This window comes from Balaenoptera ricei, chromosome 20 (genome assembly GCF_028023285.1).
Source record: "Balaenoptera ricei isolate mBalRic1 chromosome 20, mBalRic1.hap2, whole genome shotgun sequence".
NCBI lineage: Eukaryota > Metazoa > Chordata > Mammalia > Artiodactyla > Balaenopteridae > Balaenoptera > Balaenoptera ricei.
Window position 1 is genome coordinate 20,654,529 of NC_082658.1, and position 26,628 is coordinate 20,681,156.

At 49.2% G+C, this 26,628-nt stretch overlaps 1 protein-coding gene and 1 long non-coding RNA gene across 4 annotated transcripts; one reads left to right on the top strand and one right to left on the bottom strand.

Moving 5' to 3' along the window:
- The first annotated feature begins 280 nt into the window (after positions 1 to 280).
- ODAD4 (outer dynein arm docking complex subunit 4) lies at positions 281 to 26,483 on the top strand. 2 transcript variants are annotated; one of them, XM_059907191.1, is made up of 12 exons: positions 281 to 470; positions 2,164 to 2,295; positions 2,550 to 2,700; positions 3,342 to 3,403; positions 3,888 to 4,053; positions 5,373 to 5,597; positions 5,770 to 5,977; positions 11,149 to 11,235; positions 18,287 to 18,483; positions 21,128 to 21,228; positions 22,919 to 23,003; positions 25,763 to 26,483. In XM_059907191.1, the coding sequence occupies exons 1-12, from the start codon at positions 357 to 359 to the stop codon at positions 26,299 to 26,301; spliced, it is 2,067 nt and encodes a 688-aa protein (XP_059763174.1). In that variant the 5' UTR covers positions 281 to 356; the 3' UTR covers positions 26,302 to 26,483. The 2 variants fall into 2 exon arrangements, with proteins under 2 accessions (XP_059763174.1, XP_059763175.1); XM_059907192.1 differs by lacking the exons at positions 21,128 to 21,228; positions 22,919 to 23,003.
- On the bottom strand, positions 6,224 to 9,119 carry LOC132355024 (uncharacterized). Of its 2 annotated transcripts, XR_009499508.1 has the most exons (4): positions 9,089 to 9,119; positions 8,821 to 9,003; positions 7,165 to 7,271; positions 6,224 to 6,315 (listed from the first exon to the last, which is right to left on the bottom strand). It is a non-coding gene; the product is annotated as an uncharacterized LOC132355024 (long non-coding RNA). The 2 variants fall into 2 exon arrangements; XR_009499507.1 differs by having other exon boundaries at positions 8,821 to 9,114.
- Positions 26,484 to 26,628: the final 145 nt, after the last annotated feature.

A 26,628-nucleotide genomic window follows, 5' to 3' on the forward strand; every position in this document is an offset into this window, starting at 1 on the left:
AATTCTGCCCCCAATCTTCTTCCTGTTTTCCTGGCTGTAAATTCTGAACGCCACGCAACGCCGGGAAGAACCGATGTAGCGTGCAACAGCCAACACTACAGAGCGCTCCCGCCTCGCAGGCGCCGTGCAGCCGCTGGCCACGCGCTCGTTCTCGCCCTGCTCAGCGCGGCTGCCTGGACGCATGCGCACGCTGGCAGCGGTTGTGCCCAGGACTCAGCCCTGCGCGCGAGGGGCGGGGCCGGAAGTAGCTCTACGTCTCCCTGTTGCTAAGAGACGGAGCTTCCGCAAGCCAGGCCGAAGTTCTCAGGCTTATTTTCCTCCCTTTCTCCACTTCATCGTCTCCGAATTGCGTCACCATGGCGGACCCAGAAACGGAAGGCCTGCGAAGCACCTTCCCCTCTTACATGGCGGAGGGCGAGCGGCTCTATCTGTGCGGGGAGTTCGCTAAAGCCGCCCATAGCTTCAGCAACGTGAGTCGCGCTCTGAACCTATCAGCCACCCATTACTGAGGTCCTGATGATGCCTGAACCACCCTGTTGTTTCCATTATTCCACAGTTACTGATTGATGCGCAACTGTCACAGATAAGCCCCTGTCTGGCCGTTTTCTACCAATTCCCACTTGCTTTCTGCCTGGTTGTTAATAACCAACCTCTGTGTTAACAGTGACCTCGTCTCCTACTTTTTTACTCAAGTGTTTCGCGATTGGCCTCCTTCCTCAGTTTCCCAAAACTGGCCGGGAGATTGGCTGGGAGGCTGCTTGCAGAAGTGAAGTCTGTGGCACACGGTTGCTTCTGGAAGGTGGTCAGTGAATAACTAACATCGTAAGACTTTACTGTAGTATAAATCGCTCCACCCGACCCTAAGGGGATTGAGTGCTATTTTAGGATACCAGGCATACTGCTAAGTGGCAAGCTTATGGGGGAGGTGCTGTTATTACGCCATTTTGTAAGTGAGGAAACTGATACAGAAGTTGAGTAACATGCCCAAGATCACTGAACTAACGAGTGGCAGAGGAAGGATTCAAACTCAGACACTCAGACTTAAGTGCTGAGGTGCTAACCACCATACTCTACTGTACTGTCTCCCAAATAAGCTTTTGGATGTTTTTATGACTGTTTCTTTTATAACAAATAGCCCGCTTGTTACAAATGGAGTGGTAGGATAGCCCTGTAACCAGTCCTAAGGCGCCTCCTAAAGTCAAGCTTCTCAACTGCTACCTAGAGTCTTTTGGCCCTTTGGATCACCAACCACATCCTAAAACCAAAAATAATTGATCGGATGGGCCAACAATTAAGTTCAGGGGCCCTGCCCCCGCGCATTCTCCTCTTTCTGGATCCTGTTTCATCCTGGAGAAGCTCAGGTAGTGAGAAAAGAACATCCCGAGGGCCTATAGCTTTAGGTGAGAAGTGGCCTTTTCTAGGAAAGAAAGTAGCTACTTCCTCTTCCTGGAAAAGTGTGAAGGTCTTAGACAGGGGTGCGTACAGTCTGATGCCTCAGGAAGGACAGTACACTGCAGACTATGGTAATGATCTCAAACAGGAGAAGAGAGGACATGAGAAGAGTGGAACAGGAGAAGGGTGGAAGCATTCTGCTGCCGCTTTAGGGCCAAAATCACAGTTTCCATTTTCCCGGCATTTTCATCTTAATCCCCTGAAATAGTGATTCATTCTCAATAAGCTATGTAAAAAGAGAGGGCACGCGGAATGGATAACCAAGTTGCAGATTGTCTAAAATCCATTTTGTTAGCCTTCAGAACGCTTAGCCTTCGAGTAGTATTTTGAATGTGTTGTGCAGCCATTACAGGTTCATGGTTGAATTTTTGTGCACCAGACACCCTATGATTCTGAGTGGACTGGAGGCGTCCCAGACACTAGGAGAAATTCCACATATCCACAGGGTAGTATATTCTCACATCTCAACCAGTGGTTTCCACAATAGCTTGTGATTTTACCTTGTTCCAGATGAGCCAGATGCGGATAACCTAGTTGACTGAGCAGAGATCAGTGGGGTGCTGCTTTTAGTCTGAAAAGATCCAAAGACCTGTTTGCTGGCCTGTGGAGTCCCCTTGAAACTCTGGCAGGAGGGTTTGGGCGGCTGTGTCCATTTCGGCTTCTTACCTCGCCCTGCCTGGTGCCTGTTGATCTGAGTGGTTTCTTCCTCAGGCTCTTCACCTTCAGAACGGAGATAAGAACTGCTTGGTTGCCCGCTCCAAGTGCTTCCTCAAGATGGGAGAGCTGGAGAAATCCCTGGCAGATGCTGAGGCTTCACTCCAGGGTGACCCGACTTTCTGCAAGGTGACCGTAAGGGTGGGAGGACTCACTCTTGCTTCGTCACTGCCACCGCCTGCAGCAGCCTCTGATTAGTAATGGTTGAAGAACCAGCCAGACTGCCTGGAGTTTATTGCCGTTTCCCTTCATAGGTTACTTGCCTGGCTCTCTGCCCCTGTATCCCAACATTTATCCTCAACCCAGGGACCCTTCTGTTCCACCACACCTGAGTCCTAGAAGGCCTTGTCTGCTCTCCTTGATTTGCCTTCCTCTCCTTTCAGGGGATTTTACAAAAGGCGGAGACCCTGTACACCATGGGAGACTTTGAATTTGCCTTGGTGTTCTATCATCGAGGCTACAAGCTGAGGCCCGATCGGGAGTTCAAAGTTGGAATTCAGAAAGCCCAGGAAGCCATCAACAACTCAGTGGGAAGTGAGTGACCGTGAGGCCTATGCCCTTATCCAGGAGGCTCTTGGAATCCTTGGGTTTGGAGGAAGGCCTGAGGTACCCTGGGTGAGCAGCTACCACTGGAAGGACTACAGAGAGTCCCAAGCTTGGATTTGGCTGCTCACGATTTCCTTGAGGATTAGGAACTGTCCACTGGGAAGACCAGTCCCCGATCCATCGTACTGAGCACTGCAGTGTCTGGTTCTCTCCAAAGCCAGATGAGAAGCACCATTTTACTCACCCCAAGACAGACGAGTAGGCCTCTTTTTGGCCTGGTGTCATAGGGTAGAATGAAGTCCTGAGCCCAGGCTTCCCCGGTCCCTGGCTTCCTCCCTTACCTCATACGCACCAAGGGCTGGCTCTGCCCATCAGCTCAGTGGGGGTGGGGGTGGGTGGAGAGCTTGCCACTGTGTGTGGCAGAGTGTGGAAATGGAGAGCACCCCTGCCCAGGGCCTGCTGTGGCCTTAGGCTAGTGGGGGCTGCCTGGCTTCTAGGGGTGTTGACCCATTTACTTGCTAGCCAGCCTCCACCATCCTCCTGCCAAAGGCAACTATTTCCACATAAAATGTGTGACAGATTGTGCCTGGGGGCCCGGCCGACCTGAGCCCCAGCTTTTGTCCTTGCAGGTCCCTCTTCTATTAAGCTGGAGAACAAAGGGGACCTGTCCTTCTTAAGCAAGCAGGCGGAGGTAAGGGCCCTGGCTGCTCTGACATCATCTCCTTCGGAAGGCAGAGGCCACAAGTGCCTAAGGAGCACAGGAAGTTCAGCTCGGTGCTCTGTGATGACCTAGAGGGGTGGGATGGGGGCAGTGCTGGGAGGGGGGCCCAAGAGGGAGGGGATATAGGTATACATATAGCTGATTCACTTCGCTGTACTGCAGAAACTAACACCACACTGGAAAGCAACTATACTCCAATTAAAAAGAAACGAGTCTTAATGGCCCTCGTGCCTGGGAGTGATGAGCTCCTGGCCAGTGCGGGCAGTCATGAGATTCTGCCCCAGCTCCTGAGGGGTTTTGGGAGCGTAGCTGTTCCTGGACCAGACACACTCTATGGTTCTCAGCCCACGGAGGTCCTGGAGGGAGCGGTCTGGGATCACAGGCTCAGGGGACCTTGGTAGGGTGCTCCAGGCTCCTTTCTGAGGCTCTGCTGGGTATTGCTCCATATTCCCAGAGCACGCAAGCCCAGCAGAAGCCTCATCCCGTGAGACAGCTCGTACACCATCCCAAGAGAGAGTCCAAGCGGAAGGGCTCGCTCAAGAGCGAGAAGATCATCCGACAGCTCCTGGGCGAGCTCTATGTGGACAAGGAGTATCTGGAGAAGCTCCTGTTGGATGAAGGTTTCAGACACTTTTTTTGCACCAGGGAACTCGGGGCAAAGGAAATCTGGGGTGGATGCTTAACGTATAAGCCAGAGGCAGAGCCTTTCAAAGGATATTTGCCGACACGTTCCTCTGGAAAGGTTTTGCTACCATTCTCATTTTCCAGATGAGGAAACTGAGGCGTAGGGAGGTTAAGTAACTCAGTGACACGGCTCTCGGATTTGAATCCAAGAAGTCCAGTTTCTGAACCAGAGCTCTTAAGTGCTATGGTACCCTGGGAGGGAACGCCGAAGATTTACCACTGCGGTCCCCGAAGGGGTATCCCCTGAGCCTTCAGTCTGTACAGAGGGCAAAGGAATCCAGCGTGGAGGTGCTAGAAGGGGAATCCTAGGACTGTGGAACTATAATGTCCTAAAACCTCATCTGCTCTAATCCCTGCTTTTATCAGAGAGACCCCGAATGGGGAGTAACTTGTCCAAGGTGACGAGCAAGCTAGTGGTGGAGTTGACAGCAGAGCCCAGGCCTCCTAACCTCCAGTGCAGCACTCTTCCCACCACACCATGCTGGCAGGGAGAGGAAATAGGACGGAGCCTATTTCCTCATTAGACATTCATTATATGACTGTCTCGTATGAACATGGGTGGTGGGAGTGTTGCCATTAGCTATTGAGCCTGAGCAGGGATCACCCTGGAAGCCAATGCCTTTTCTCCAGAACTGACTTCCCAAGGTCCTGTGTAGGATTCCCGGCAGGTTGCGTCCCAGGGGCAGCTTCACTGATGGCACAACTCCTCTGTAACAGGCCTGGATGCTTCCCTCCCTGCAGAGGAGCTTCCATGGAGGGAAGAGGTGGCTGGAACATTACCCAAGTGGCCTTGCAGCTTTGCTCCCAGCTCTGACCTCTGGTTAGGCAGGTGGGCAGAGCTTGGGCATGCCCCTCCAGGTCCCAGCTTGCACTGGCACACTTGGCACCTGGGGACTCGCTTGTCACTGGCAACCTGGACCAGGTTGTGCATTTCTACTTTGTCTTCTCTGAGGACACAGCTTGAAACAAGGGAGCCCCGAGGGCTGGGAGCTTTTCAGAAAGCTATCCACCGGCTGCTGCTTTTGCTAGCTCCTCATGTCTTGCCGTAAGGGGCCTATGCCCGAAGCCCTGTGCCATGGGAGTGCTTGAAAAGGGGGGCTCTGGCCTCGTCTGGACCCAGTTAGACCCACTCTCCCACGCATGTGCTCTTGCTTTCATTACTGTCCCCCAATTCCAGGGAGAGGTCCCCACAGGGAGACCCTTAGCCAAGAGGAGGTGACTCCCCTTAGACGCCTCCCCACACCCTTGCCCACAGACCTGATCAGAGGCACCATCAAGCGCGGCCTGACCGTGGAGGACCTCATCGTGACGGGCATCAACTACCTGGACGCACGCAGTGACTTTTGGAGGCAGCAGAAGCCCATCTACGCCAGGGAGCGGGACCGGAAACTGACGCAAGAGAAGTGGCTGCGGGACCGCAAACGCCGGCCCTCGCAGACGGCCCGCTACATCCTCAAGAGCCTGGAGGACATTGACATGTGTGGGTGGTGTTCTCAGAGGGCGGGCCTGTGGCCAGGTGGGGACAGAGCCGCATGGCAGCCGGAGCCCCTGGCTTCGCTGGCCTGTGGATGGAATCTGGAGGGGGAAGTGGGCTCCCCTGTCAGCCAGGGGGGCGCTGCTCCCCGCTCCATATCCCCTCTCTCCCCTCCCAGTGCTGACCAGCGGCAGTGCTGAAGGCAGCCTTCAGAAAGCCGAGAAAGTGCTGAAGAAGGTGCTGGAATGGAACAAAGAGGAGGTGCCCAACAAGGACGAACTGGTCGGAAACTTGCACAGCTGCATAGGGAATGCCCAGATCGAGCTGGGGCAGATGGTGGCAGCCCTGCAGAGCCACAGGAAGGACCTGGAGATCGCCAAGGAATAGTGAGTGCCTGCAGGGGCTTGGAAGGCCAAGCGGCCGAGGCCTGGGGCGGGGGCTACGTCTCGGCCTTTTGCCAGGGCTGCTGGTGGCTGAGCTCCCCCTTTCTGCCCTGCGTGCCTGAGGTGGGTTCCCCCAGAGGGAGGAGCCGCCTTCCCAGGACAAGGGCACACCTAGACTGTCAGCTTTTTTTGCCACAAGAGGAAGGTAGTGGCCCCAAACTCCAAAAAGCTCCCAGTGGTTTGGCTCTTAGGGATATTTTTATTTTTATGTCATCTCCACAAGCATTCATCAACTCCAGACATGCCACTCCAGACAGTGGCCAGACACAAGGCTCATTTCCCTGCAGAGATAAAACAAAAAGTGACACAGCTAATAAATCGCAACTGTGCTAAGTGTCATAAGGAAAAAGTACAGGACCCGGTGCTACGAAAAGTGTATTCCAGGAGGACTTGACTGGGTGTTGGGGACACCTTGGCCTGTGGGAGGGCCCAGAGGTAGGCAGGAGGGAGCTTAAGGCCGAGAGGAGGCTGGACCAAGCAGGTAGGGGTTGGATCAAGCAGGGTCTCGGAAACCATGGCACTGACTAAGAGCTTGGGCTTCGAAGTTGTACCTCCCAGCTGTGGGGCCTTAGGCAGGCACTTAACTAACCTCTTGCAGCCTGGGTCTCCTCTGTCAAATGGACATAACAGTAGCCCTTACCCGATAGGGTGGAGGGAGGGCGACATGCAGAAGTTCACATGAAGATCTCAGAACAGCGCTGCGTATCCGTGATGGCTACTGTGTTGGTTCTCGGGAACCAACTCTTCCCGAGACTTGATGGCCCCTCTCAGGGGTGCCATCGCTTTCTGGGCACCCTGGTTCTAACCTCTGGAGTCATTTGTGACCTTCTCTTGCCTGGTTCTACTCGCCCCACAGTTCTGAGCCTCTCTCAGTCTCCCATCCTCCCATTTTTTTTTTTAACTTTTTAAAAATGTATTTAATTTATTTATTTTGGCCGCACTGGGTCTTAGTTGCAGCATGCGGGATCTCTTATTGTGGCACGCAGACTTCTTAGTTGTGGCATGCGGGATCTAGTTCCCCGACCAGGGATCGAACCCGGGCCCCCTGCATTGGGAGCACGGAGTCTTAGCCACTGGACCACCAGGGGAGTCCCTCCCATCCTCCCACTTCCTCTCAGGTCAGCCCTCACCTCTCCCTGCCTCGAGCTGCTCCCACACGTCACCTCCAGAGACATGCTGATTTTCACCTGTCGACTGTCCTTCCACTGCTGACACACAGGCCTTGGGCCCTCACTGGCTGCAGGTTAAAAGCAAATGCCTTCACTTGGCACTCAGGGCCTTCTCTGAACCCACTTCTTCACAGCCCTCCAATGTCAGTCCACCCTTCTGGGTCAAACTGGATCTCCTGAACACGCCTGCCACCTGTGTTCTCCCCCGCCACCTGTGTTCTCCCCCGCCACCTGTGTTCTCCCCCTTGCTCGTCCGAGTCCTACAAGCCGTCCGTCCATTCCCAGCTCATTTCTCACCTGCCCTCACCGTGCTGAGCAGGAACCTCGCATGTTGGCCATTCCAGGAGTAGAAAACAAGCAAACAACAACCAGCTTTGGAGACAGACCTGAATTTGATTCCTGCCTTTGGCACTTAGAAGCAGTGTGGATTCAATTCAGTTGCTGACCCTCTCAGTTTCCTCATCTCTAATGAAGGCATAATAATACCAACTCATGGGGATTTTGAGGATTAAATAAGTATATACAGTACTTTGGATCCAACTTTCTCCCGTGCCCTAAAGACATAAATCTTTACTTCTTGCCTCCCTTCTGAGCTCCGGACCTGCATATGCAACAGAGTCCAAGGCATTTCCACTTGGATGTCCCACAGGAGCCCCAAATTTAACATGTCCAAAGTGGAACCCCTCATCTTCCTGCCAAATCTCTTGCTTCAGCGCCCCCTATCCGTGAAGATGGCACTGGTGACCACTCAGTCCCCAGGAAGGAGCCAAGGTGGCTTCCCAGACACGTCCCTCCCCTCACCGCTCACGCCAGCCCGCCATGGCCCATCCACGCCGCCTCCTGCCATCGAGAGAACATTCCCTTCTCTCTTTCCCTCCCACAGCTCAGTCCAGACTTTCCTCACTTCTTGCCTGTTTCCTCCGACCTGGGTTTCCTGCCGCCCAGCTGGCCCTTCTGTGCAAAACAAAGCCAGTGGTCAGGAGACAGTTCCAGCACCCGGTTCTGCTCAGCTCAGACCGTCCTTCCTGACCTGACTTATCCTGACCTCGGTTGACCAGGCTCTCTCCGGGCCCTTGGGCATCCTGAGCCCTGGCCACCACCTCTCGGCTCTGCTTCTGTTCAGCCTTCTCTTTTGCCAGCCCTTTCTTCATCAGCTCCCTCCTCCCCATCCTTCAAATTGTAAAGAAGTGTTTTTTTCTTGGGGAAAGCCCACCATGCGCCCCAGAGTGACCTAGCAGCCCTCCTCCATGCTCCCTCTCCACACGCCATACGTTTCTCGTCTGCCCTGTAGACCTTTCTCTTCCCAGCATCTGCCACGTCATGGGCATGTGATGCATGTGCGCTAAGTGGCTGATTAAGCAAACAGAGGTGTTCCTTAAACAAGCTTAGTTCCTTTGCAACATCCACAAACGGGCCTCCAGTCTTTTTTTTTTTTTTTCTTGGCTGCGCCGGCTCTTAGTTGCAGCGTGTGAGATCTTTCTAGTTGCGGCATGCATGCGGGATCTAGTTCCCCGACCAGGGATCGAACCCAGGTCCCCTGCATTGGGAGCACTGGAGTCTTACCCGCTGGACCACCAGGGAAGTCCCCGGGCCTCCAGTCTCACCCATGAGTCTTACCTGTGTGCCGCACGGGTGTCCTCAGTGGAATCAGCCCTGCCCCCACCTCCAAAGCCCACCATCCTTCCAGGCGCAGCTCAAATCCCGACTTGTCTGAGCAGCTTCTTCAGTGACCCCAGCCCTCAATTCCTTTCTCTGATTACTCTGTGGATGACTTGATGGCAGGCTTTCTCAGTCCCATGACTGTCAAAGATAACACTACACATTATTGTGACGAACAAATTAACATATTTCAACTTGTCTGTTCGCACCGGAAAAGAGCACCCACTCTGGAAGGGGAGGCTGACATCAGAGCAGCAGACACGGCCGAGGAGCCGAAGAGAGGAGGGAAGGAAAAGATAGGACAAGGGGGTGGCTCCCTAAGCAGAGGGACAGGGCAGGGGTGGAGGGCTGGGGGAGCGGCAGCTCGTGTGCTGGGCAGGGGGGCCAGGACCTGTGGGGCGTGGGAGGACGGGAGGCCGCGCTGAGGAGGGAGGACCGTAGCCGGAAGTAGTGAGGGCCGATGAGGGCTTTGTTTTCACACCAGTCCGCAGCCTTGTGCTTGACCCAGAGCTGTGTGGTGCTAACGTCTCCCCCCAGCCCCCAACACCACACTCCCCGCGTTGAGATGTGTCCCCCGGCCCCTTTTCAGTGTATTTACCTACATATTTATGTACATGTGCACATACATAGGATTTTTAAAACAGAAGTGACTCACTTCTGTGGTTTTTTAAAAAACAACGTGCCTTGGAAAGGAATGTCTCATTCTTCGAATGGCTTCACAGGAAGGTATTTCAGCACCCACAGTATGTACGCAGGTAACTGCATCCCTGCGGACAGACACTGAGGCTGCTCCCCTTTGCCAGCACACACAGAGCTTCGGTGAGACTGCAGACAGACGTGGGTATGTCTGCGGGTAGAGGGATGGCTTGGTCAGGTTTGCATTTAAAAGGCAGCGCGGCCATGGTGGGGAGAGTAAATCAGAGCAGAGTTTCCTGGAAGACAAGGAAGTCTGCCACTGTGGGCCAGGGACTGAGGGGCGAAGGGAAGAAGGGGAGCTTGCCTGAGAAGGGAGGGAGTCGGGGCTGGGGGGGGGGGATGCTGGGGGAGGGGGCTGCGGTTGGGGGAGGGCTTTCTTGGTTTATTTGTTGGGAAGGAGGTATTTTTTAACAGATCAGAATGTTCATATGGTAATACGGTAATAGTAAAGGACCAGTGTAGGGGGGAGCGATTGCCTTTTCTTTATGGAAATATCTTTTTTTTTAAGGTACAAATTTTTTTACTGAAGTATAGTTGATTTACAATGTTGTGTTAATTTCTGCTGTACAGCAAAGTGATTCGGTTATAAATATATATACATTCTTTTTCATATTCTTTTCCACTTGATTTATCATAGGATATTGAAAATAGTTCCCTGTGCTATACAGTAGGACCTTGTTGTTTATCCATTCTATACATAATAGTTTCATCTGTTAACCCCAAACTCCCCCTCCATCCCTCCCCCACCTCTATTTATGGAAATATATTCATCGCTTTTCTGATGACACGTGAATACTGAAAAAAAATGTAGATTATATGGATAAATTAAAAGTTTCCTTCATACTCTCATTTCCCTTGGGTAATCACTGTTAATAGTTAGATTTACATTCTCTATTTCTTTTTTAAATGCCCGCTTTTTAACTTATTTACTTATTTTTTGGTGGTTTAAAACAACACATTTATTCTCTTATAGTTCTGGGGGTTAGCTGTCTGAAGGCAGTTTCACTGGCCACAATCAAGGTGTTGGTAGGGCCACACTCCTTTCAGAGGCTCTGGGGAGAATCTGTTTCCTTGCCTTTTCCAGCTTCTAGAGCTGCATTTATTGCACTCCTGGGCTCGTGGCCCCTTCCTCCATCGTCAGAGCTTTGAGCACAGCTTCTGCTTCAGGCCCACACATTCACTTTTAACACTAATGGGGCAACGGACGTTGTATGTGCTCCCATAATCTGACTTTTTAACTTAATATATCAGGGACTTTTTTCATACACAAAAAATTGCACTGATTGCATTCAGATTGTTTCCACTGTTTATTACTACAAACACCACCCTATTGAGTGTCCTTGTCACATTATATTCTGGAGGTGAATTCCTAGAAGGGGAGTTGCTGGACCAAAGGGATATCTTTGCAACTGTTGCCTGTTTGCCCTCTGGAAAAGTCCCGATAATGTCCATTCCCGGCCACAGGGCTCAAGAGGGCCTGGGTACCGCAGCCTTGCCAGCCTGGGCATCGTCCCTCCAACTGGCCCATCTTTGCCTTCTTTACAGTTTCCGTAGTGCCTAGAATGGCCTTGTCTTGCTTCTTCCCCACAGTGATCTTCCTGATGCCAAATCCAGGGCCCTGGACAACATTGGCAGGGTTTTTGCCAGAGTTGGGAAATTCCAGCAAGCCATTGACACGTGAGTGACCCGGGACGGTCCCCTCCCTACTCTGGGGCCAGGACATCCCACCCTCCCACTGGACTCCCAGACTGGGGCAGGATGTCAGGCGAAGAGGCATCAGAAGACCCAAGTTTGGCTCCTGGCTGTGCTAAGCGACCAGGGGCAAGCCACTTTGTAAACTCTGTGGCTCATCAGTTAAATTAATTAATAGAATAGAATCAGCATTTTCTCCAAATTTCCCAGTGACAGGAGTCACCGAGGACACTTGTTAGGCGTATGAATGACTGGGCCTCTCCCCTGGAAATTCTCATTCTACAGGTCTGGGTTAGAGCTCAGGAATCTGACTTGTTCAAGTACTCCAGGTAACCCTTACTTTGGGCAAGTTCAGGACCAGGTGGACCATTGACTTCTGGGAGCTCTTCAGAGGTTATTCTGTCACTCTGTGCAGTCACGTGAGGTCACTGGGAATGAAGTCTGAGCTCTCCAGAGGGCTTAACTGCTGGACTTTTGATGTCCAGCCCTGAGGCTGGTGACCTGCTCCAGTGGGGTGACTCAGCCCCAGGGAGGCTCAGGGGCGGGCTTGACCACACAGAGAGAAATTGTCCTTCAGGCCTTTGTTGCTTGACTAGAATAGACTTGATCACCAGAGCCTTCTGTTCTACGTCATATGGTTTCCCGAATGGCACCTGGTGTCTAGGTGCCAAAAGACAGAGGCCTGTGAGCGTTCACCTATCCATTTGTATCTTTTTTTTTTTTTACATTAAAATACATATATTTCTTTTAAAATAAAAATTTAATACATGTCAATCCCAATCTCCCAATACATCACCCCCCACCGCTTTCCCCCCTTGGTGTCCATATGTTTGTTCTCTACATCTGTGTCTCAATTTCTGCCCTGCAAACCAGTTCATCTGTACCATTTTTCTAGGTTCCACATACATGCGTTAATATACGATATTTGTTTTTCTCTTTCTGACTTACTTCACTCTGTATGACAGTCTCTAGACCCACCCATGTCTCTACAAATGACCCAATTTTGTTCCTTTTTATGGGTGAGTAATATTCCATTGTATATATGTACCACTTCTTCTTTATCCATTCGTCTGTCAATGGGCATGTAGGTTGCTTCCATGACCTGGCTATTGTAAATAGTGCAGCAATGAGCATTGGGGTGCATGTGTCTTTTTGAATTACGGTTTTCTCTGGGTATATGCCCAGTAGTGGGATTGCTGGGTCATATGGTAATTCTATTTTTAGTTTTTTAAGGAACCTCCACATTGTTCTCCATAGTGGCTGTATCAATTTACATTCCCACCAGCAGTGCAAGAGGGTTCCCTTTTCTCCACACCCTCTCCAGCATTTGTTGTTTGTAGATTTTCTGATGATGCCCATTCTAACAGGAGTGAGGTGATACCTCATTGTAGTTTTGATTTGCATTTCTCTAATAATTAGTGATGTTGAGCAGCTTTTCATGTGCTTCTTGGCCATCTGTATGTCTTCTTTGGAGAAATGTCTATTTAGATCTTCTGCCCATTTTTGGATTGGGTTGTTTGCTTTTTTAATATTGAGCTGCATGAGCTGTTTAAATATTTTGGAGATTAATCCTTTGTCCGTTGATTTGTTTGCAAATATTTTCTCCCATTTTGAGGGTTGTCTTTTCTTCTTGTTTATGGTTTCCTTTGCTGTGCAAAAGCTTTGAAGTTTCATTAGGTCTCATTTGTTTATTTTTGTTTTTATTTCCATTACTCCAGGAGGTGGATCAAAAAACATCTTGCTGTGATTTATGTCAAAGAGTGTTCTTCCTGTGTTTTCCTCTAAGAGTTTTATAGTGTCGGGTCTTACATTTAGGTCTCTAATCCATTTTGAGTTTATTTTTGTGTATGGTGTTAGGGAGTGTTCTAATTTCATTCTTTTACATGTAGCTGTCCAGTTTTCCCAGCACCACTTATTGAAGAGACTGTCTTTTCTCCATTGTATATCCTTGCCTCCTTTGTCATAGATTAGTTGACCATAGGTGCATGGGTTTATCTCTGGGCTTTCTATCTTGTTCCATTAATCTATATTTCTGTTTTTGTGCCAGTACCATATTGTCTTGATTACTGTAGCTTTGTAGTATAGTCTGAAATCAGGGAGTCTGATTCCTTCAGCTTCGTTTTTTTCTCTCAAGACTGCTTTGGCTATTCGGGGTCTTTTGTGTCTCCATACAAATTTTAAGATTTTTTGTTCTAGTTCCGTAAAAAATGCCATTGGTAATTTGATAGGGATTGCATTGAATCTGTAGATTGCTTTGGGTAGTATAGTCATTTTCACAATATTGATTCTTCCAACCCAACAACATGGTATATCTCTCCATCTGTTGGTATCATCTTTAATTTCTTTCATCAGTGTCTTATAGTTTTCTGCATACAGGTCTTTTGTCTCCCTAGGTAGGTTTATTCCTAGATACTTTATTCTTTTTGTTGTAATGGTAAATGGGGGTGTTTCCTTAATTTCTCTTTCAGATTTTTCATCATTAGTGTATAGGAATGCAAGAGATTTCTGTGCATTAATTTTGTATCCTGCAACTTTACCAAACTCATTGATTAGCTCTAGTAGTTTTCTGGTGGCATCTTTAGGATTCTCTATGTATAGTATCATGTCATCTGCAAACAGTGACAGTTTTACTTCTTCTTTTCCAATTTGTATTCCTTTTATTTCTTTTTCTTCTCTGATTGCCGTGGCTAGGACTTCCAAAACTATGTTGAATAATAGTGGTGAGAGTGGACATCCTTGTCTTGTTCCTGATCTTAGAGGAAATGCTTTCAATTTTTCACCGTTGAGAATGATGTTTGCTGTGGGTTTGTTGTATATGGCCTTTATTATGTTGAGGTAGGTTCCCTCTATGCCCACTCTCTGGAGACTTTTTATCATAAATGGGTGTTGCATTTTGTCAAAAGCTTTTTCTGCATCTATTGAGATGATCATATAGTTTTTATTCTTCAATTTGTTAATATGGTGTATCACATTGATTGATTTGCGTATATTGAAGAATCCTTGCATCCCTGGGATAAATCAAGGTGTATGATCCCTTTAATGTGTTGTTGGATTCTGTTTGCTAGTATTTTGTTGAGGATTTTTGCATCTATATTCATCAGTGATATTGGTCTGTAATTTTCTTTTTTTGTAGTATCTCTGTCTGGTTTTGGTATCAGGGTGATGGCAGCCTCATAGAATGAGTTTGGGAGTGTTCCTTCCTCTGCAATTTTTTGGAAGAGTTTGAGAAGGATGGGTGTTAGCTCTTCTCTAAATGTTTGATAGAATTCACCTGTGAAGCCATCTGGTCCTGGACTTCTGTTTGTTGGAAGATTTTTAAATCACAGTTTCAATTTCATTACTTGTGATTGGTCTGTTCATATTTTCTGTTTCTTCCTGGTTCAGTCTTGGAAGGTTATACCTTTCTAAGAATTTGTCCATTTCTTCCAGGTTGTCCATTTTATTGGCCTGGAGTTGCTTGTAGTAGTCTCTTAGGATGCTTTGTATTTCTGTGGTGTCTCTTGTAAGTTCTCCTTTTTCATTTCTAATTTTATTGATTTGAGTCCTCTCCCTTTTTTTCTTGATGAGTCTAGCTAATGGTTTATCAATTTTGTTTATCTTCTCAAAGAACCAGCTTTTAGTTTTATTGATCTTTGCTATTGTTTTCTTTGTTTCTATTTCATTTATTTCTGCTCTGATCTTTATCATTTCTTTCCTTCTGCTAACTTTGGGTTTTGTTTGTTCTTCTTTCTCTAGTTGCTTTAGGTGTAAGGTTAGATTGTTTATTTGAGATTTTTCTTGTTTCTTGAGGTAGGCTTGTATAGCTATAAACTTCCCTCTTAGAACTGCTTTTGCCACATCCCATAGGTTTTGGATCATCGTGTTTTCATTGTCATTTGTCTCTAGGTATTTTTTGATTTCCTCTTTGATTTCTTCAGTGATCTCTTGGTTATTTAGTAATGTATTGTTTAGCCTCCATGTGTTTGTGTTTTTTACGTTTTTTCCCCTGTAATTCATTTCTAATCTCATAGCGTTGTGGTCAGAAAAGATGCTTGATATGATTTCAATTTTCTTAAATTTACTGAGGCTTGAGTTGTGACCCAAGATGTGATCTGTCCTGGAGAATGTTCCATGCGCACTTGAGAAGAAAGTGTAATCTGCTGGTTTTGGATGGCATGTCCTATAAAGATCAATTAAATCTATCTGGTCTATTGTGTCATTTAATGCTTGTGTTTCCTTACTAATTTTCTGTTTGGATGATCTGTCCATTGGTGTAAGTGAGGTGTTAACGTCCCCCACTATTACTGTGTTACTGTCCATTTCCTCTTTTACAGCTGTTAGCAGTTGCCTTATGTACTGAGGTGCTCCTATGTTGGGTGCATATGTATTTATAATTGTTACATCTTCTTCTTGGATTGATCCCTTGATCATTAAATAGTGTCCTTGCCTCTTGTAACATTCTTTATTTTAAAGTCTATTTTATATGATATGAGTATTGCTACTCCAGCTTTCTTTTGATTTCCATTTGCATGGAATATCTTTTTCCATCCCCTCACTTTCAGCCTGTATGTGTCCCTAGGTCTGAAGTGGGTCTCTCATAGACAGCATATATATGGGTCTTGTTTTTGTATCCATTCAGCAAGCCTGTGTCTTTCGGTTGGAGCATTTAATCCATTCACGTTTAAGGTAATTATCGATATGTATGTTCCTATGACCATTTTCTTAATTGTTTTGGGTTTGTTTCTGTAGGTCCTTTTCTTCTCTTGTGTTTCCCACTCAGAGAAGTTCCTTTAGCATTTGTTGTAGAGCTGGTTCGTGGTACTGAATTCTCTTAGCTTTTGCTTGTCGTAAAGCTTTTGATTTCTCCATCGAATCTGAATGAGATCCTTGCTGGGTAGAGTAATCTTGGTTGTAGGTTCTTCCCTTTCATCACTTTAAGTATATCATGCCACTCCCTTCTGGCTTGTAGAGTTTCTGCTGAGAAATCAGCTGTTAACCTTATGGGAGTTCCCCTGTATGTTATTTGTCGTTTTTCCCTTGCTGCTTTCAATAATTTTTCTTTGTCTTTAATTTTTGCCACTTTGATTACTATGTGTCTCGGCGTGTTTCTCCTTGGGTTTATCCTGCCTGGGACTCTCCGTGCTTCCTGGACTTGGGTGGCTATTTCCTTTCCCATGTTAGGGAAGTTTTCGACTATAATCTCTTCAAATATTTTCTCTGGTCCTTTCTCTCTCTCTTCTCCTTCTGGGACCCCTATAATACAAATGTTGTTGTGTTTAATGTTGTCCCAGAGGTCTCTTAGGCTGTCTTCATTTCTTTTCATTCTTTTTTCTTTATTCTGTTCCGCAGCAGTGAATTCCACCATTCTGTCTTCCAGGTCACTTATCTGTTCTTCTGCCTCAGTTATTCTGCTATTGATTCCTTCTAGTGTATTTTTCATTTCAGTTATTGTATTGTTCATCTCTGTTTGTTTGTTCTTTAATTCTTCTAGATCTTTGTTAAACATTTCTTGCGTCTTCTCGATCTTTGCCTCCATTCTTTTTCCGAGGTCCTGGATCATCTTCACTATCATTATTCCGAATTCTTTTTCTGGAAGGTTGCCTATCTCCACTTCATTTAGTTGTTTTTCTGCGGTTGTATCTTGTTCCTTCATCTGGTACATAGCCCTCTGCCTTTTCATCTTGTCTATCTTTCTGTGAATGTGGTTTTTGTTCCACAGGCTGCAGGATTGTAGTTCTTCTTGCCTCTGCTGTCTGCCCTCTGGTGGATGAGGCTATCTAAGAGGCTTGTGCAAGTTTCCTGATGGGAGGGACAGGTGGTGGGTATTTCTGGCTGTTGCTCTGGTGGGCAGAGCTCAGTAAAACTTTAATCCACTTGTCTGCTGATGGGTGGGGCTGGGTCCCCTCCCTTTTGGTTGTTTGGCCTGAGGCAACCCAACACTGGGGTCTACCCGGCTCTTTGGTGGGGCTAATGGCGGACTCTGGGAGGGCTCATGCCAAGGAGTACTTCCCAGAACTTCTGCTGCCAGTGTCCTTGTGGTGAGCCACAGCCACCCCCCACCTCTACAGGAGACCCTCCAACACTAGCAGGTAGGTCTGGTTCAGTCTCCCCTGGGGTCACAGCTCCTTCCCCTGGGTCCCGATGCGCACACTACTTTGTGTGTGCCCTCCAGGAGTGGAGTCTCTGTTTCCCCCAGTCCTGTCAAAGTCCTGCAATCAAATCCCACTAGCCTTCAAAGTCTGATTCTCTAGGAATTCCTCCTCCCGTTGCCGGACCCCCAGGTTCAGAAGCCTGACATGGGGCTCAGAAGCTTCACTCCAGTGGGTCGACTTCTGTGGTATAAGTGTTCTCCAGTCTGTGAGTCACCCACCCAGCAGTTATGGGATTTGATTTTATTGTGATTGCACCCCTCCTACCGTCTCACTGTGGGTTCTCCTTTGTCTTTGGATGTGGGGTATCTTTTTTGGTGAGTTCCAGTGTCTTGCTGTTGATGATTGTTCAGCAGTTAGTTGTGATTCCGGTGTTCTCGCAAGAGGGAGTGAGAACACGTCCTTCTACTCCACCATCTTGAACCAATCCCTGTATCTTTTTATAACAAAACATTTTATAGTAAATGTGCTTAATGTTAAAATATTAATTTGGAAAATATGGAAAAGTAAAAGAAAAAGTCTTCAGTCCCACCACCCAAAGACAAGTACTAATTCTAATCCTGCTCTTACTTTTATTGATATTTTGTTTTTTCATTCCAATCTTTCTTCTGTGTTGATTTTCTCTTACATGTGCTTAATAATATTCTTAAATGTTATTATGTTATTTCAAATGCTGTTTTACAAACATTATTTTCAACTCTTGTATCATCAAAGCCAGTCCCATAGATGTACCAAAATAGCTTTGGTAGTTTAAAAATATGTTAATGCTTGTTAGCTCCACCCCTGTTTCTAAAAGGACTGGTGGTTGGAGAACAATTTTTCTTCTGCCACCGGTAGGAAGCCCGGCCTCCTGTGGCCGAGTGCAGAGCCTGAGCGGAAGGAGCTGACCCTGGTTCTTGTGTCCCCAGATGGGAGGAGAAGATCCCTCTGGCCAAAACCACCCTGGAGAAGACCTGGCTGTTCCACGAGATTGGCCGCTGCTACTTGGAGCTGGACCAGGCTTGGCAGGCCCAGAATTACGGTGAGAAGTCCCAGCAGTGCGCCGAGGAAGAAGGGGACATCGAGTGGCAGCTGAACGCCAGTGTTCTGGTGGCACAGGCGCAAGGTATGGGCCCCATGAGGACCCCCTACCTTTCCCATGTCAGGGCCGGGAATCCTGTGGCCTGAACTTACCATCCCAGTGTATCCCTGCACTGAGAGTTCCGATTCTGAGAGTGGGGATAAACCCCTGCATTTTGACCAGCGTATGTAGGGCCTACTTTAAGCTAAGCTCAGTTAGTTAGGGCTTGGGGGCCCCTGAGAGCTGCCCTGCCCTTGAGGAACTCATCTGCAGACCAGCACCGTGTCATGTGGTCATCAAAACAGCTCCACTCCTCTTGCCTCGGTAGCCTTTACATGTGCCTTCTTGTACTTAATCACTGTGCAAGCCAGTGATGGAGGCATTATTGTCCTCCTCTTAGAGTTGGGGAAACGGAGACTCCGAGTGGTTCAGCAGATTGCCCCAGGTCACGTGAGGGAACTTTTTAGGGTGATGGAAAATTTTAATACTGGGTTGTGCTGATCATTGCACAAGCCTATAAATTTACCCCAAATCATTGAACTGTATACTTACGAACGGGTGCATTTTATACTAAGTGAATTACATCTCAATAAAGTTGTTAAAAAACAGCAAGGGGCAGGGGTGAGGAGGAACAGATGAAACAAGATTGGTGATATTTTGGTATTTTTAAAAATTTTGTAAATTTTATATTGGAGTATAGTTGATTTACAATGTTGTGTTAGTTTCAGGTGTACAGCAAAGTGATTTAGTTACACATATACATAGGTCCATTCTTTTTTCAGATTCTTTTCCCATATAGGTTATTACAGAGCACTGAGTAGAGTCTCCTGTGCTGTGCAGTAGATCCTTGGTGATTATCTATTTTATATGTAGTAGTGTGTATATGTTAATCCCAACCTCCTAATTTATCCTAATTTATCTCTCCCCCCAACCTTTCCCCTCTGGTAAGTTTGTTTTCTAAGTCTGTGAGTTAGTTTCTGTTTTGTAAATAAGTTTATGTGTATGATTTTTTTAAGCTTCCACATAAAAGTGACATCATATGATATTTGAAGCTGGGTGATGAGTAATGGGGGCTCATGATACTATTCCTTCGACTTTTCTGTATATTTGAAATATTTCATAATATGAACTTAAAAAACAAGTAGGTTACAGTAATAAGTAAGCAGTGGAGCTCGGGCTCCTGCGCCCTGCACGCAGCTGACCCCAGAGAAGGAGGAAGCGTGACAGGTGCTCTGATCAGGGGCCTTATCACACATTCACTTATTCACATCACAAATGCTTACCTGGCACCTTCTAGGCACCAAAGCTGGGCATACAGTAGGGAGCAAAACTGGTAACTATTTCCTGCCCCCATGCCTGAGGAGTAACTTTTAAGCAGAAACATTAAGAATGCAAAGGCACCAGCTGTTCCAGGATCTGAAGACAGAACTTTTCAGCCAAAGGGACCGCATTTAGGGCGGTGGGCAGGAGTTTGACTGATTTAAGAAACTGAAGGAGACCAGTGTCAAGCTCCTGGGGTCCAGGAAAGTCTGGAGGAGGCTGGTGAGGGGCCAGATCCACAGGGCCTCATGGGCCTCGTTACATATTGTAGATTCTTTCCTAAAAACATAGAGAAAACCACTTGAAAACTGTAAACTGGGGAAGACATGATTACTGTGGCTTTTCCTAGAACTCTTTCCTGTTCCTATGAGGACTTTTCTTTTTTTGGCTGTGCAGCAGGGCTTGCGCGATCCTAGTTCCGCAACCAGGGATTGAACCCAGACCCCAGCTGTGAAAGCGCCCAGCCCTAACCACTGGAATTCCTTTGACATTTATTGACATTTATTCAGGGTGGTCTCTGAGGGATTACAGTGACTTTCCTTCTTTTCAAATGTGTGTTTGAAAAAGAAATACGTATTGACCTCATTCACTGACTCCACAGACTTTCAGAACTATATTAGAATTGCTTTTCAGATATAATACCTTTTGCGGTTTGACTTATGGACACAAGGCCCTTCTTTCCCCGGGGATCCCAAAGCAGTTCATGGGTGGGGGGGGTGGGGGGGCATGGATCTTGGGGTACTCAGTTATAAGAGGAAGCAGTGGTGTGTAAAGAAAGTGGAGTGTGGTGTTCCCAGACCCTGGCGGGTGAGCACTTTACTCCTTCCTTCCTGAAATTATCCTCTTTTCAAGGGCAGTCAATCAGTCCATAGGCCATCATCCCTGGCCCAGCACTAACCTGTCTGGTGAGTGAGCTCGGGGGAGCTGCCTCCTCTCTGGGTTCAGATTGTACCAGCGTGGGCATTGATGTCCCAGCCGCTGGCCCACGAGTCACAGCCAGCCCATCCAGATTTGTTTGGTCTCCACAGTGTTCTTAACAAATTTGAGTGAACATTAAAAAAAAAAAAAAAGATCTCCTTTTCTGGAACAATCTAAAGATGGGGCAAGATGGAGTTGTCCCCCTGGAGACGCATGATGTGGGCACAGACCCCTTCCCTCACTGACTCTTTGCACCTGAAATCCAAGGCTCAGCTTCTCAGGTTCTGGTCCTTAGTGGTGAGGTGGCCCAGGAATGTCTGGAAAGGGTGGTGCTGGGAGGCCCAGATGCTGCCCGCCTGGGGCTGCTCCCGGGGGACGCCGGCACCCGCAGGGCAGCCGCATCGTGCAGCACACAATGTCACAATCTACCTGTCTCCCTCGTGCTCTTCAGTGAAGCTGAGAGACTTCGAGTCGGCAGTGAACAACTTTGAGAAGGCCCTGGAGAAAGCGAAGCTCGTCCATAACAGCCAGGCACAGCAGGCCATCATCAACGTGAGCCTCTCCCCGGCTGGGCCGGCTCTGGGCGTGGGTGGGCCCCGGGGCCCTCAGCCCCAGATATTTATCACCCCCCAACCGCAGGGCACATTCTGGGTAGGGCAGTGGCTTTCCACCGTTTGTTACTGCCATCAGTTTATATAGCAACCCAACCAGTACCCATATTGTGAACTTTTGATTTTGGGCCGCGACTTGCAGCGCAGCTTGCAGGATCTTAGTTCCCGGACCAGGGGTCGAACCCGCACACTCGGCAGTGAAAGCTCAGAGTCCCAGCCACTGGACTGCCAGGGAATTCACCTCAATACATATATTTTTATTTGTAAAAACAGACAAAAAATAGAAAGTTTTACAAAACATATTTACCTTTACTATGTACACTGATATTTCCTACTCTATTCTATTTTCCTTTCATTCCTTTTCTTTAATGCTGGCTGAGCCCTCCTAAGCGGATTTTAGGACTTGCAGTTTGAAAAGTACCAGCCCCCCCATCCCCCCACCCGCCCCCAGGAGTCAATAAGAAATCAGTGTGATTGCCTCACTTACTTGCGCTGCTTGGTCAGGCAGCCGCTAGTCACCTGCAGCCATTTAGAGTAAAAGGAATTAAAAGTAAGTAAAAGTTACAGTTCAGTTCCTCAGTCACACCAGCCACGTTTCAAGTGCTCAATAGCCACGTGAGGCCTCTGGGTACCACACGGTGCAGACCTCAAGTCTTCCCATCACTGCACCAAAGGTGACGACCGTGGTCCCGGCCCTCAGGAAGTGTGGTGTCTACAGGAAGCTTAAAACACAACCCCCTCGTTCCTGACCCGTGCGACAGGGACTAGGGGATTCAGCGTGAGAGCCTCAGCAGGTAGGCAGGGCTGGGCCTTTCCCCTCAAGGAGGGTTTGAGGTCGCCTTGGAGGCTGGGCAGGTTTTGAAAGTAGGAGGCAAAGAGAAGCGCCTGTCAAGCCAAATGGACCCACGGCCCTAAGTGGCTCCTCACGGGACCAGGCCCCTGACCTTTCACCCCCTGGAATGGCATCTCCAGGCAGGAGAGCATACGAGGGGGGCAGACCAACGCTGCACAAGAGAGTCCAGGCCCGGCAGACGTTTCCTGAGTGTCTAGTGGTGTTCCGCCCCCGGGCGAGTCACGGGGAGGGCTGCGACGAAGAGGGCAGAGTTGCCGTCAGGATGCACACAGGCTGAGTTCCAGGTCCCCGGGGGTCCTGCAGACACCGTGGCAGCCCCTCGGAAGGCAGGCCAGCCCCCAGCCCCAGTGTGTGGCTGAGTCCCCACCGTGGCTTGCTGCCTGGCTGAGGGCTGAAGGCCTTGCCTTGTCTCCTTTACATTGGCTGAAGCCAAGAGAAGCTTTAGGTAAAAAGGTGGGACTCAGTCGACAGACGCAACCCCCAAGAACAGGCCTGAGCCCGAGGGAAATGAGTTTGAGTTGCCTGCAAGCCGCGGTATCTCTCATACCACTTAGTGTGGGGAGTTCCAAGTGCATAGTATCCACTAACCTCAGGGCGGGAGTCTTCAGAGGAGCCGGGGGTGGGGGGCGTGGGGGGGTGGGGGGGGTGGGGTGGGGGTTGGGGGGAGGGGAGGGGGCAGGGTTCTGCACAGCCCTGCCTCCTGGCGCTGGGGCTTGGGTGGGGAAAGGACAGGTCACACAGGGTTAAGAGAGCTCACCAGCTCCTCTGCCACCCACAGGCCCTGGACGATGCCAACAAGGGCATCATTGAAGAGCTGAAGAAGACCAACTACAGGGAGATACTCAAAGATGAGAAGGAGAAAGGTGGGTTCTGGGGCCCCGAAGACGGCAACCTCAGAACCCTCCCTCTGCTTTCCTTCTGGCAGCCTTCGCCATGCTTTCCTGCCGCTCCTTCGGTCGGGGGCTTGGCACTGCTCACCGAGTATTCTGATTTCAGTGCCGCCACCAACCCCAGCCTTTCTTGGGACAGGAGAGGGAGACCTCGGGCTGGGGTCAGAACCCGTGCTGTCTGCCCTATTTCTTCAATACTCCCGTATTTCTTTAATCAATTCATCATCTATTTGTTGAGCGCTTGTCACGTGCCAGGAAGGTGTGAGATTTGGGAGGAGACAGAAGCTCGGTCCCTGCCCTGGAGGAGCCCACAGCCCAGTGGGAAAGCCAGGCAATTAGAGTTGCCGGCGACCAGGGCTCCTGCACCGGAGCCTGCTGTGCAGGAGGACGGTGCTCTGCTGTGAGAGCCCGGGCAGGGGCGCTCCCAGTTCTGTGGGGAGGTAGGGAATGCTTCCAAGAGGGAGAATCTTCCGCTTCAGGCTCCAAAAGATGCCCAAGCATTTTCCAGATACGAGATGGAAGGTTGAGGGCATTTCCAGTGGGAAACAGCAGGAGCAAAGACAGAGGTGGAATGACAGTAGCTTACACTGCGGGGGCTCTTACCGCTGGCCCGACACTGGGTTAAGCATTAGACAGAATGATCTCACTCGGTCCTCACCACCTAGGAGGTAGGTACTGTTTTGGGGGCACTGGAGCCTGAGTGATCTGCCCACGTCACGCAGCAGTCTGACTCAGAGCCGCACTCTCCTCTGCCGCCGGCAGCTGCTCTTCAGGGCCAGCAGTGGGCAGCGCAGGGGTCGGGGCAGGGGACCCGAGGGCCAGCTGAGGTGCATAGGCGACAGGGCTGTGTTCCTGCTGGCCGGTCTAGCCTTATCACATTCTTTCTCTCGACGGCTCCAGGGAGTAGAGAGGCCTTTGATCCCCCCCTTGCTCTAGGCTGTCTGACTGGCTCCCATGAACGGAGTGAGGGAAGAGGAAGTGGCTGGGCCTCCAGGCCCCACGGAGTCGACAGGGACCAGGGACGGGCCCCAGAGGGGCAGGGATGATAAGGGAAGCTGCCCTCCACTCGGTGCTTCCTGCATGCCAGGCACTCGTCTAAGCTTTATACATACCGACTCATCTGATCCCTCCCAGAGCACTAAGAAATAAGTATTCCATGCTTGATTTTACGGATGAGGACATGGAGGCAGAGGGGTTAAAGTCCCACAGCGGTTTCCAGTCTCCAGCAGCCTACCTCTGGAACCCATGCTTTTCCCATGCTTCTGCAGTTTGTCTGCCCCTCTGAGGGGGCCCTCCCTCCAGCCAAATCGCAGTAAAGGGGAACTGGGGCTGGGGCTCCGGGCTCCTCGGGGGACAGAGCCCCTTGCAGGCACCGAGGCTGAAAACTTCTCTGATCCAGGTACAGCAGCGGGAATTTGGGCATGGGGTTTCTGGGCACCTGAGCAGCCAGATGACAGCCTTTTTTTTTTTTTAAACTGATTTTAAATTAATTAATTAATTTATTTTTGGCTGTGTTGGGTCTTCGTTTCTGTGCGAGGGCTTTCTCCAGTTGCGGCAAGTGGGGGCCACTCTTCATCGCGGTGCGCGGGCCTCTCACTATCGCGGCCTCTCCCGTTGCAGAGCACAGGCTCCAGACGCGCAGGCTCAGTAGTTGTGGCTCACGGGCCCAGCTGCTCCGCGGCATGTGGGATCTTCCCAGACCAGGGCTCGAACCCGTGTCCCCTGCATCGGCAGGCGGACTCTCAACCACTGCGCCACCAGGGAAGCCCCGACAGCCTTTTATTATCCAGCACCTGCCACATGGTGGCCAGATCCCCTCAGAGAAGATCTGCCTCTGCCTCCACACACCCTTGGAACTGCTCTCAGAAGCCACAGAAGCAATAATGTGAAGGGTACAGCAGGGAAATGGCAGATGCTCCAAGCATCCTCCTCCCTTGGCCGACGGAGTGCTGGGAAAGGCATCCTGGAAACTCCTCTGGAAGGCCCTGAGGCCAGCGGCAGCTGCTGGGCACTTCCCCTCCCGGACAGCAGGTGGCAGCATTGCATGTGTCTTGGCCAAACCGCGTCATTTTCCTGCTCTGAACCCAGAGCCCCTATAGGCGGCTTAGAAACCAGGGCTTCCAGGAAGAGAATGTGGAGGAGACTCAGGAAGGGATTGGTAACTTTTCTCTGTAGCTGGTAAAAACAACGAGCAAAGATCCCTTGGGTTGTAAAATTGCTCTCCATCCGAACTTCCACCACAATCTGCTCACAATTTTACGGGGAACCTCCCAACAAATGATGAATATGCTTCCCAGAGACAAAGGGAAATGCAGAATGAGGATGCTGGAGGAGAAGCCTCTGTCCTTTCCCAGCACCTGTGCTAGTTCTCTTAGGGAAAAAGAAAGAATGTGGTCTGGGGGCAGACTGTCCTGGGTTCAAATCCTGGCTCTGCCAGTTATTTATTTGCAGTGTAACCATCGTGTGTGATTTCCCCTTTATCAATCTCAGGTCCCTTGACTGCAAACTCGAATCAGTAACACTATGCAATTTTTTGATGACCGAACGGTATAATCTATGCCGCTCACATGACGCCAGGAACAGAGCTGGTGCTCAGTAAATGATGATCCCTTTACTCATTTTGGAAAGGGGTGCTGTCTCTTAGAAGCATAGGCCCCCACAGGCTGGGGTTCCCCCAGGCCCGGAGACGGACAAACTTCTACCTTTCTTCCCTCCTTTCTCTTGTTTTTCAGAAGATGCCACTACGTTGGATAGTATAACAGTGATGGCAAAGGAGAAGGAAACGATGAGGAGAATGAGAGATGAACCCGAGAAGGTGATGAAGCAGTGGGAGCGGGAGCAAATGGAGAGTGAGAAAGAGACCGAAGGTGACTTGTCTAAGGAAACCCTGGGGAGCACAGCTAGTGGACCAGAAGAACATACGCAGAGAGGAGAAGTAGAAAAAGCCAGCCCCTCAAGGAGAAAAGGACCAGCTGCGATGGAGGGAGGTCCAGGAGATGTTGCCAAGGGACAATCTGGAGAAGCAGGCAGGAAACTAACAGAAGTGAACAGAGGGGAAACAAGAGAAATTTACAGGAGGCCTTCAGAACTGGACCAAAACCTCTCAGAAGAATCAAGCACAAGGGAATCGGAAGGACTAGAGAAGACACTTTCAGAAATCGGCAGAAGAGGGTCAGAAGCACTGGGGAAAACGGAATCGGGAGAAATAAGAGAACCGGAAATAACAGAAAATTCTGAAAAAATGGAAAAAGATGAAAAGGAAGATGAATGAAGCCATCGAGTAGGCATTAGGATCAGGAGGCTGGTGTTCACAGGGACCATGGAGATCTTATTAAACTGGACCTTCAAGCTGAGATTTGTCTCTAATAGGAAAACATGTGGACTGGGTCCCACAGGTCACCTCTGTCTCTATTACTGTTTTCCCTTTAAATGTGCATCTCTCACTCTTACAAACCCTGAGTCTGTCATTTTGCCTCCTTACCCCCACCCATTCTCAGAAGAGCCTTAGAGAATGAATAAGCGGGCATGGGGTACCACTTTCCAAGCAGAACTCTGATGTTCTGATTAGGTGAGAAACACGGAGACCCCCAAACAAGGC

Excerpts from the sequence above, each read along its gene's own strand:
- ODAD4 (XM_059907191.1), top strand. The coding sequence starts at position 357 with ATGGCGGACCCAGAAACGGAAGGCCTGCGAAGCACCTTCCCCTCTTAC. Across the intron at positions 4,054-5,372 it reads GAAGCTCCTGTTGGATGAAG|ACCTGATCAGAGGCACCATC; the intron begins GTTTCAGACACT and ends CCTTGCCCACAG. Across the intron at positions 23,004-25,762 it reads CAAAGATGAGAAGGAGAAAG|AAGATGCCACTACGTTGGAT; the intron begins GTGGGTTCTGGG and ends CTTGTTTTTCAG.